The sequence below is a fragment of the Pieris rapae genome, chromosome 1 (genome assembly GCF_905147795.1).
Source record: "Pieris rapae chromosome 1, ilPieRapa1.1, whole genome shotgun sequence".
NCBI lineage: Eukaryota > Metazoa > Arthropoda > Insecta > Lepidoptera > Pieridae > Pieris > Pieris rapae.
In genome coordinates, this window is record NC_059509.1 from 11,323,431 (window position 1) to 11,335,796 (window position 12,366).

Consider the following 12,366-nt stretch of genomic DNA (forward strand, 5'->3'; position numbering starts at 1 on the left):
ATGTCACCTTAACGCTTCACAGGGAAAGTACTGTTTAGTGAAAAAAAACATGAAAGAGTTTACAAGGAATGAAGTGACAAAGTGTAAAAATATTTTCCAAGTGTTGATAATATGTCACCGTTAAATTGTATATACATTCGTGATCTATTAAAATAAATGATTCGATATTTTTTAATAAGAGTACATATTATTATTTTACTGTATATATTTGTATATTGGTGACTGAAAACGTTTTGTGGCAACCATCCTCTCTTTTACTGTTTTGTCCCTGTTTATCAGTTCTACCGTACGATTAAAATATTTGACTCAACATCTACTTTGTCGAATTCATTGTAGTATTACAGTTGAATACATAATTTATGACATTTCGGTAGTTGGGTACAATGTACAGTGAGAGAAGCTTGAATATGCTGCCGTCACTTTACATTCTGTACAAAAAAAACCACCATGAATTGTATGATGTATCTGGACTGTATCACAGAATTGAAGACAAACGAAGCTGCCTATAACATAACATCCTTCAAGAAAAGAGCGTACAAATTCTTAAAAGGCTGGCAACGCACTCGCGAGGCCTCTAGCATCGAGTGTCCATGGGCGGCGGTATCACTTAACATCAGGTGAGCCTCCTGCCCGTTTGCCCCCTGTTCTATAAAAAAAAACATGGCGTTTTGATGGCAGCTCTTCTACTACCTATGGCCAAGGTTCCGAGTCAAGACTAGGTACATTCTCGTACATATTTTATGTACTTTAAACAATGCATATTTCTGAATAGTCACCCCGTGTGCTAACTTTTAATTCCTTTTCAAAACTTCAATTAATAATAGTAGAGAGTTGCTGTCTTTGTAGAACTGAACACTAAATCCAGTGCTTCAATGCTTTAAAGACCTTGGAAAATTTGTGAATTTTTTTTCATATTTCATCTTATAGTTGACAGATAGTTAGGATGGGATAGTGTATTGGATAAATGGTGTACGTCATTGATTTTGCAAGTCAAGACCACACCGAGCAAAATCTGATCTTTCAACATTTTTAACCATCAAGTGGCTTAGTCTTGTGAAATATTATTAACCTAAAATGGCCAACCCATTTTACCCATTTTACCCCTGGAACCTTGTAAAAGAATTAAATATTTTATTTATTATAATAAATTGTTGAACTGCTTTTTGTTTTTTTTTTTCAATAATATTACATCCCTCGAAATGCATAAAAAAAAATTTGTGAATCTTATTTTGATCGTCAATGATTTCTGACGATTCCGTATATATTTTAAGGAATTACATGAACATTGTTTCCATGCCAAATGATCACTGATCACAGGACTGATAAATAATTATCACGGGCCTCGGTATATGAGAAAAGTTATTTTGAGTTTGACTTTGAGTCATAAAGAGGACACATTTTTATGTTTGTAACAAACAAACTACCGGACGGTATTTTGTTTAGACGGATTCCTAAATACTTGATGATTCATCATTATTTCCAAGGATTGGAGCGCATTATTAATTATAAATAGTGTTTGTACAAATGTAAAATATATGCTTTATCGGTTATGCGGTGAAGGAAAAACGAGCAGGAAACTGGCATGCCTTAAACCTGAATACTCATAGGCACATAAATCTTTTGAACGCCTTTTAAAACTAATCCTAATTCTATCCTTAATCATCCAAGGGTTGCAGCGCAACTATTATTTTTAATAAAGCAGTTATCTTATTCTCTTCAGAGGAAGGAAAGAGTTCGTATTTAATATTCACATATAATAGTTCGTTTTATATGGTCAGAGTCAAGTCAAAATTCATTTATTCATATAGGTAACACAATGTACACTTATGAACGTCAAAAAAATTTAATGAATCTAATTTTACATTTACTGCCAGTTCTCAAATCAAGGGCGTAGAACGGAAGAGAAGAACTGGTAATAAACTCTCCGACACTCTTTTTAATCGCCAGGTTTTTTTACACAATGTTTGCAACCACTACCATGTTCCATATGATATCTTGAGTAATAAAGAATAATAAAATAAATTCAAAACAAAGATTTGTCCTCAGCAGGAGACATGGTGAAATAGGAGCACGCACTTACATACTCGTGAGAACAATACGCAAATATGTAAATAACCTTAAGCACCTTATAATTAGTTTAATTTGAATAAAAAAGAATACCGCAGTCTGTGCTATTGATTGTCATTCTTGATAAGGAAACCGGAATATCAAAAGGTGCTCTTCTCTTGATTATCGTCTCCATAACCTCCACGGTACTTTTGGTGCGGCTGACACAAAGACCACAAAACTTGGACAATTTGTTAAATATACTACATTTTTTATCTGATAGTTGACAAATTGTAAGGATAAAAGAGTATTGTATTAAGGGTGTACTTTAGAGACTTTCCATTACAAGATCACACCAAACAGAATTCTGATGTTTTAACATTTTTAACCTGATCAGTGGCTTAGTCTTGTGAAATATTATTAACAAATTTGTCTCGACCTTAGGACCTTGTAAAAGAAATTAAAGTTATATTATAATAATAAATTGTTGAACTGCTTATTAACTTCTAATTAAATTTGCTAAAATAAACACATTTTTATGCCTTCGTGTTAATAAAACAATTGATTGTTTTGCTCGGTTATATGAAAATACAATGGTATGACTTATAGTATAAAAGTTTTTAAAATTTAGTTCTATTTTTGAAAATAAGAACTACTTATAAAAATAAGCGATAAATTGGAAAGATAATATAGAATTTTAAAAGTAGTTCAATTTGTCAAAAATAGAACATGCGCACGTTTTTATCAACAAAAATAGTAATTTATGAAAACCCAAATAGTATGTGACGTATTTAATTTCACAAATATTTCACGGCGTTGAACTGTTCCGATTGCCAGTCTGCTAAAATCTGTCGACTAGACTACAACAGAGAATTTTAAATATGATTAAAAAGTTAATATTTAGTCTGTTAGTGCTACACATATGTGCTGTTTTGGGTGATGGTATGTATGATACTTAAATTCTAATACTCATGAAACTTATTTAATAAAAACAAATAGTTTCGGTTGTAAAACACTGGATTGGGTTTGCCTAGCCATCTTTGACTGTAATTAATTGATATATTTTATTACTAGAGTAAATATAATTACCATGAAATTATATTATAGTATAAGACATAATAATACAACACAGTTTACATATTTGTGAGAAGATGATTTCGAAAAGAGGTCACAAAAAACACCCGCGGTACATCTGTACCTCGTCTTGTATATATATCATTATATGTATTAACAAGATTAAAAAAATTCAGGTTTATGTAAGGATTGTATGGAATATACCAAATGCAAGGCGGCATTTGATCACGCGACCTTAAAGCAAGACAATGAAACACTGCAATTGTTTTCCAAAGCTTATTGCGGCGTGGTATATGAAAATGGGCAAATGGTAAAGAAGGTACAGGTAGCATACACTTGATCTTGCTATTTATAAATGTTATTTCATTTTTATAATTCAACACTCACTTGATTGGTGAAGGAAAACATCATGAGGAAACCGCAAGCCTATAGTCCTAAACATGACAGTGGCAGTTCAGCCTCAAAATACCATTTTGGAAAGGAAAATGGAAGCGCATACAACGTTTGAATACGTCGTATAGTGTAAATGTAAAGAAGGTGCTATGTCACGTATGTACGTATTTTTTCAATCGACCCAATATTGTGTTTATTATTGATTGGGAAATGTTGTTTGTTTTGCAAGGTTTTTGAATATTAATGGTGTTCGCCTCCTGACAAGTCGTGGAGAATAATATCTGTATATTGGTAATATTCTTCTAGGTATGCTGTTCCAGTTTTCCACCGCTTGAGATGCCTTCGATAGACAGCAGTAATGGAATTAGCAAAGATCACCTTCTACCAGAAACGTGTGGAAGTATTTTAGGAAATCGTATCGTTGGAGGCAAATACGCTAGACTCTATGAATTTCCATGGATGGCGATTATCTTCTATATCACAAGTTAGTGTATAATTTCGTTCTTACAGCAGACTTTTAGTTCCATGCAGGAGAAATGTTAATAGGAGATTATTTTACTATATAGTAGTAGATTATTTAGAGTTATTTATATTTTTTAAATGTTTCCTTTAGTGTTTCCAAAGTATATATTGTAAATTAAAATCATCTCTACTAGAGTTCCACTTCGACCTAGTTTAACTTTCTTTTTTCAGGCTCTGGTCCGCAACGTCAATGTTCAGGGTCAATTATTAATTCAAAATACATCTTGACTGCTGCTCACTGCGTTGTCAACAAAAATATTGCAGGAGTGAGAATTGGAGACTTCGATGTCAGTAGAGATGAAGACTGCGATTATCAATCTGGCGTATCTCCTGCCTGTGAGGACCATATTCAGGTGATTGAAGATTATTCATTTCAACTTAACTCTCTTTAAGTGTTTACACTTTTTCTGTGTAATCAATAAAAGATGAACGTTAGATTTAGTTATATTTTTCTAAGCTCCTATATTCATTCCTCCATTTTCAATACTGATGGTGACCCTAATCATAACCTTTAGTTCATCGGGATTGCATACAAAAATGCCACATCATATCGTTATTGGATGTAACAGTTTGTGAAATTTTAAAATAACAATTACACGTAAAATATCTATAAATATTAAACATGGCACTATATGTATACTACTTGTTCTCCTTCAGGAGATGTATGTAGAATTGGCAATACCCCATAGCGAGTTTCGCCACGAGCCACCGGAAAACGACATTGCTTTGCTGAGAGTGGAAGGCGAGATCAACTTTAGTTATCGTAAGTTGAAATAACTTTTTTATTACCTCCATATTTTACCCAAGTTGTGCTAAAAGAATGAGGGAAGTACTATAGCATCTATTCTTCGTTATCATAAATAACCAAAATTTGTCTTCTTTCCAGCTAACGTTGAACCAATTTGTCTACCAATAACACCTGAACTTCAAAATAAGGTTTTGGACTATATGACTGGAACAGTGGCTGGATGGGGCGTGACCGAAACGCGCAAAGAGGCTACACAATTGATGAAAGTCGATATTCCAGTAAAATCCAACTCAGATTGTAAGATGTACTATTTAAATTCGCCAAATCAACATCATTATTTTAAAAGAGCTATGAAGAATCAGTTTTGTGTAGGAGAATTAGGGAAGGACTCGTGCAGTGGAGACTCTGGTGGTCCATTTATGATTAAAGACTTCTATAAAGACGTGAACCGGTACGTCCAATATGGAATCGTTTCTTTTGGACCTGGACGCTGCGGTTCTGGTAAACCCGGATTTTACACTGATGTATCGAAATTTGTAAATTGGATACTCGATAATATTAAAGAATAGTTCAAGGTCTTCCAAGGTCTTGTGATCAAATGCCGCCTTGCATTTGGTATAGTCAATACAATCATTACAAATACCTGGAACAATCTATGTTAACGATGACAAATGTATTATAAATAAAAAATACAATTCCAACAGTTGTCTTTTTTTTTAATTGTAAAGACCTTTGTTTTATTACTTAGATATTTCCTCTAGATTATATACATGGTCCATATTGTTAATATTGGGGTTTCCCAATATTCAAACTCAAAGCTGTTCGATTGGAATGAAGAATTTTGCATAAGTTTTTCCAATAGATAAAGTATACTTACGAGAACCCAAAACGGCACATTATATGTAGCTGTAACAAACAAAAAATATTTTTTTAATCATATTAACAAGTTGTAATCTGTACGATAGATTTTAGCAGAATGGAATCTGGATCGTGAACGAACTCCGTTAAAAATTTGCGATATATTATTTGCGTCACATACTATTGGGTTTTTATAATCTCATTTGGTTTTTTGAAGTCCAAAAAAGGTTACCTGATAACTGAAAGTCGCTCATAATTTCAGGAAATTATTTTGTCATATTACTAGGAATAGTGATACTTCATTAATATTTAAGGAAAACTATAAAAATTTACAAAATTATAATTAATTTAAATGTAATTTTACCTTAAATATTAATAAATGTAGGAACTCGTAGCTTAAGGATGAAATAAATCTTACTATGACAAAAAGCAATGTACCTATATTATAATATTTTTAGAAATTCCTATATAATTTTTAATCAAAATAGTAATAATATCTTGAGAGGTGTCAAGGCACATCCGGATGGAACAAAGTTCCTTTCGATTATTTAATATTTTAATTGGTTTCATAACAGTATGATAGATTTTCTCAACTCCAATATTATTTCAGTGTCTATTAAAGTTTTATGAGACCAGGAATTTAAAAGAGGAAGAAAGATGATGGCGTTGTGCTACGCAGGGATTAAAATATAGTAAAATAAACTAAATATAAAAATTAAGTGGCACAATTAATAAGAATATTTCGTAGTTCAAATCTTTTAATTCAGTCTCATCTGGTTCATCTTCTTGTATAAGTGAATTTGCAGAAATTCATGACATTTTACTGAAACATTAGTTTTTTATTTATTATAATGAAAATTTGTTCAAGGTAGTTGATGATGTAAATGTATTTTGCAAGGTAACTTGAGATCTTGCAATTATTCTGGTGTCCCTATGATCTCTCGAAACGAAAATAAGACTTATTTAGTTAAGTGATTCCAAAAATAATTTTCATTTATTATCCTACGAAAAGAAAAATAATCCAACATAACGCGGTATTCAGAAGCGAACACCCATCCAAGTACTGTCCTCGTCCGACGTTGCTTAACTTCGCTGATCGGACGAGAACCGGTGAATTAAAACTATAGCAAAAGTGTCGTTATAACTTTTCGTGTGAATTTTTTCCGTCTAGCCCCCTGTCACAACGCGCGATAAGGAACTTAATTCCAATAAAGTTCCAATATAGCGTATCTGGTTCATATTTGTAATATTTAAGCCACTCCGCCCCTTGTGCCAGACTCTGGCAGCCAGAGCTTGGCTTACTCCACATCCCATAAGAACCACGCCTCTCCATGTACATTGTTTTTTGTTAGTTTCTTGCTCGTTCTTCTCTGAACAAGGCCTCCTGGTAGTTTTGCGAACGGATGGCGTAGTCTTGCTCTTTCGCGAATTTTGACATTCATAAGCATGCCCTAAGACGCATCTAAACTGAATAAACGAATTTTGATTGATTTTGATTTGATTGGATGACACCACAAGGTTTTATACTGTTTTTTAAACAAATGCAGAAACATAATGAGGAGTCTCTTGCCTTTTTATGGATTTTTTTTAAAGAATTCATCTAAATTATGATAAAAATGTGTAATTTGTGTGATTCCTAAATGTCAGTTGTACGTTAAACCAAACTCCCAGCTCTAAAATTTGTCTATAATAAACTCTATCCTGAATCCTCAAAGGAAGCAAAAAAGTCAGCAAGACAGGCAAGTGGAAAAAAGTGATTGTTGATGGAATAGAATACCCAGCCTATTAATTATAAAGTAACCTAGTATTATTTAGCAAGATTAGAGTAATAATAATTATTATTACAATCATTACTATTGTCAATGTTATTTTTTTTTCTGTGGTGAAAATGCAAGCCCGCGCCATGGATGTTGGAGCTGGATCTACACTCAAATCCCTCTGCTATTCAGAGGAGTAGCGAGAAGTGGTTGGGCCACTTAAATCACCATAGCCCTTCATACGCCTTTAAGATGGACCTGTCCTTCAAAAACGATGGGTTTGGCAGGCACCAAAAACATTCCTTTTTCTACCCAAGGAAAAAGGAATGTTAAATTACTAACCACTTGTAATTTCCATCCTCAGCCTGGAACGTTTTGCTACATTCTTAAAGTACGGTCACCATTCTTAGTTAGCATCCCTCACTCCTTACCTTATAAATTCGGCCGTACCCTCCATGTACGGTTTCAGCACTCGCCCAATTAAGCACAACCCTCCCAAGGGCCAAGAACCAATTTAAATTAAATTAAAACTTACACTCGAACCGGGAATCGAACCCAGTACCCCTCACCTAGCTGCCACTTAAAAAGACCGCCAGGTCATAAGGCCCTTAAAAGATTATACCTTTTGTGGGTCGAGTCAAGTAAGTATATTATGTTCTCGGATTGTATAATTAATCGTTCTTAAGTATCGAGGCCTAAGACACATTTTTGATGTTTTTTCAGGCGAAGTGAATTTCAATGTGGCGGAACTATAATTAAATACAAATCAATTCTCACAGCTGCTTATTGGGACGTTGATAAGAAAATCGAAGGTGTCAGAATAGGAGAGTATGACATAAATTCGGACAGGGATTGTGAATATGAACCGAACTCTGTGAAGATCATATTCAGGTAAAAGCCAAGCCTAACACAAGTATTACTAACGTAAAACTAACTATGTTATTGCATATAAGTTTTCCACGGGCTACTTGTAATGTTGTGGTTTATGAGTGCAAAAATTCAAATTTTATTTTATTTATTTTTTTCTTTTATTGGAAAAAAGAAATATTAGAATATAATCTTTAGTCACAACAAAATAAACACAAACGCGTCTTCCTTCAATGAATAAATGTATGTAATGACTTAATAACAATATATCACAGACAGCACAAGGACTATCCTATTCATAATATTACGCAAACGTAGAACCAATCTGTCTACCACTATCGTCTGAACTACGTAGCAAACGGCTAGATCATGAAAGCGGCAGTGTACTAGCAAGTTCCAGTGAAAACTGACACTGAATGTGAAGGCGACTACAACAGAAATAACTTGGATGCCGTTAACAATTCCTATAATAGTAAACTGTTTTATAGCGGTCATCTAAAAAATAATATATTTAAAAACGAAAGAGACCAATACTTATTAATATGACCAAAGATAAAACTATTCCGTTATTAAAGTAACGATAACAATACGTAATGAAAATCTTATGAAAACCCAAACAGTATGTGACGTATTTAATATCGCAAATAATTCACGGCGTTGAACTGTTCCGATTGCCAGTCTGCTAAAATCTGTCGACTAGACTACAACAGAGAATTTTAAATATGATTAAAAAGTTAATATTTAGTCTGTTAGTGCTACATATAAGTGCCGTTTTGGGTAATGGTATGTTTGATAATTAAATTCTAATACTCATGAAACTAATTTAATAAAAACAAATAGTTTTGTTTGTAAAATATTGGATTGGATTTCCAAGCCATCTTTGAATGTAATTAATTGATATATTTTATTGTTTACCATGAAAATAGAGAGTTTTGCTCAAGTTATATAATAAGCTCGTTAAGTATGCTTAAATTGTATTGAATATGAAGTAATAATAATTTAAAAATTTTAATCGAAAAGGAAATAAAACAATATGAAACAGGAAAATAAATATATTTCAATTTGACAATAATTAGAATCAAAATTATTAAATTTTTTCTTTTTATTTATGCACAATAACATTGAATTTAAAAATTTAGAGTCGTGATAAGCTTAGTTCAAATATTTAAAAATACAATAATCGAAATGATTATTGAGAGGAAACCGCCAATATCAAATGTGTTAAAATTAAATGTGTTGTAAAGTTATCCTTGCAAAGACATGCTTTTTAAATGAACTCTTTTCTTTAAGCGAATCTTATTTGGATAAGGATAGTGTTGTTATTTATTTATATAATCACGATTGTTAGTAAGATACACCAGCCGAAATATAAAATTAGAAAAAAATTTCAATGCCTTATACTTATCTTTTATCTTTTTAAAATTTTATCAAAATCCTTAACATTTTGATCGTTTCCATTACATTTGTGTATGCTGTATATACACACACATAAAAAAGCTATTTATCTTGACAAGTCTACAAACAATTAAGTTACTTTTTCTATCTCTTACATTTTTACTTAAAATACATAAAATAAAATCGTAGTCATTCGTGTTTTGCGTCTCGCGAGATACGCCCCGCCCCGCCTACATCGGCAATATTACTATTTACAACATACATGGTACAACACAGTTTACATATTTGTGAGAATATATTCCTAAAAAAAGACAAAAAGACCCGCAATACTTCTGTACCTCGTCATGTATATTCATCATTATATGGGTTAACAAGATTGAAAATTCCAGGTATTTGTAAGGATTGTATGGAATATACCAAATGCAAGGCGGCATTTGATCACGCGACCTTAAAGCAAGACAATGTAACAAAGCAATTGTTTTCCAAAGCTTATTGCGGCGTGGTAACTAAAAATGGGCAAATGATATATAAGGTACTGGTAGCATGCACTTGATCTTGCTATTTATAAATGTTAATTTAATGTGATAATTTAAAACTCACTTGATTGGTGAAGGAAAACATCATGAGGAAACCGCAAGCCTTTAGACCTGAACATGACAAAGGCAGCTCGACCTCAAAATCCCATTTTGGAAAGGAAAATGGAAGCGCATACAACGTTCGAATACGTTGTATAATGTAAATGTGAAGTAGGTGCTATGGCACATACGTAGGTATTTTTTTCTAAGACGCAAGATTGTGTTTGTGTTTATTGTTGATTGGGAAATAAATAATAAAATACATAAATGTTGTTTGTTATGCTAGGTTTCGATTATTAATGGTGTTCGCCTGTTGATAAGTCGTGGAGCATATCTGTATATTGGTAATATTCTTCTAGGTATGCTGTTCCATTTTTCCACCGTTTGAGATGCCTTCGTTAGACAGCAGGAGTGGAATAAGCAAAGATCACCTTCTACCAGAAATGTGTGGAAGTATTTTAGGAAATCGTATCGTTGGAGGCAAATACGCTAAACTCTACGAATTCCCATGGATGGCGATTATCTTTTATAATACAAGTTAGTGTATAATTTCGTTCATAGAGCAGACTTTTAGTTCTATGCTGGAGAGAATGTTAATAGGAGATTATTTTACGATATAGTAGTAGATTATTTAGAGTTATTTATAATGATTAAATGTTTCCTTGTTAGATTTTAAATCTAAAACTGAATGAAGCACTTTTCGTCAATATAATATATTTTTTCTACTTCTTTTTGCTTCTTTTGCGAACCTGATACTGTTCTACAATGACTGATATAAAGAAATGCTGTATCTACAAGAGTTTAACGTCGACCTAGTTTAACTTCATCCGTTCGGGCGCTATTTTAATCAATCGCAGATAAAAAAGGTTCTTATTTCAGGCTCTGGTCCGCAACGTGAATGTTCAGGGTCAATTATTAATTCAAAATACATCTTGACTGCTGCTCACTGCGTTGTCAACAAAGATATTGCAGGAGTGAGAATTGGAGAATACGATGTCAGTAGAGATGATGACTGCGACTATCAACCTGGCGTATCTTCTGTCTGTGAGAAACATATTCAGGTGATTGAAGATTATTCATTTCAACTTAACTCTCTTTAAGTGTTTACACTTTTTCTGTGTAATCCATAAAAGATGAACGTTAGATTTAGTTATAGTTTTCTAAGCTCCTATATTCCCATTATCAATACCGATGGTGACCCTAACCATAACCTTTAGTTCATCGGGATTGCATACAAAAATGCCACGTCATATCGTGATTGGATGTAACAGTTTGTGATATTTCAAAATGACAATCACACGTAAAAAATCTATAAAGATTAAACATGGCAGTAATAAAAAGCGAGACCTGATAATTATACTACTTGTTCTCCTTCAGGACATGTATGTAGAATTGGCAATACCCCATAGCGAGTATCGCCAGGTGCCAGCGGAAAATGACATTGCTTTGCTGAGAGTGGAAGGCGAGATCGACTTTAATCATCGTAAGTTGAAATAACTTTTTTATTACCTCCATATTTTACGCATGTTGTGTTAAAAGTTATGAATAAGGGAAGTCCTAACACATTTTTTACTTCGTTATCATAAATAACCAAGATTTGTCATTTTTCCAGCTAACGTTGAACCAATCTGTCTACCAATTACACCTGAACTTCAAAATAAGGATTTGGACTATAAGACTGGGACAGTGGCTGGCTGGGGCGTGACGGACATTATCCTCGGCAAAGAGGCTACAAAATTGATGAAAGTCGATATTCCTGTAAAATCCAACAAATATTGCAAGTGGTACTATAGAAATATGGCAAACCAAGATAGGCGTTTTAAGAGAGATATGAAGAATCAGTTTTGTGCGGGAAAATTGGGGAAGGACTCGTGCAGTGGAGACTCTGGTGGTCCATTTATGATTAAAGACATCTATAAAGACGCGAGCCGCTATGTTCAATATGGAGTCGTTTCTTTTGGACCTACCAAATGCGGTTCTGCAAAACCAGGCTTTTACACTGATGTATCGAAATTTGTGAATTGGATACTCGATAATATTACAGATTAGATGTATATTAGTTCCAAAACAAAGAAACGGTCTAAAATAAACGAGATCAATATACCTATATTTATAATAAAGGTATTATGAA

General features: G+C 33.1%; 1 protein-coding gene across 4 annotated transcripts; it reads left to right on the forward strand.

Annotated features, from left to right (window-relative positions):
• Positions 1-2,853: 2,853 nt before the first annotated feature.
• On the forward strand, positions 2,854-12,366 carry LOC123689127 (venom protease-like). Of its 4 annotated transcripts, none has more exons than XM_045627965.1 (6): positions 2,854-2,988; positions 3,297-3,445; positions 3,820-3,997; positions 4,207-4,388; positions 4,693-4,798; positions 4,922-5,430. In XM_045627965.1, the coding sequence occupies exons 1-6, from the start codon at positions 2,928-2,930 to the stop codon at positions 5,350-5,352; spliced, it is 1,107 nt and encodes a 368-aa protein (XP_045483921.1). In that variant the 5' UTR covers positions 2,854-2,927; the 3' UTR covers positions 5,353-5,430. The 4 variants fall into 4 exon arrangements, with proteins under 4 accessions (XP_045483921.1, XP_045483910.1, XP_045483918.1 ...); XM_045627954.1 differs by lacking the exons at positions 4,207-4,388; positions 4,693-4,798; positions 4,922-5,430 and adding exons at positions 11,115-11,296; positions 11,613-11,718; positions 11,848-12,366 and having other exon boundaries at positions 2,855-2,988; XM_045627962.1 differs by lacking the exons at positions 4,693-4,798; positions 4,922-5,430 and adding exons at positions 11,613-11,718; positions 11,848-12,366 and having other exon boundaries at positions 2,855-2,988; positions 3,297-3,439.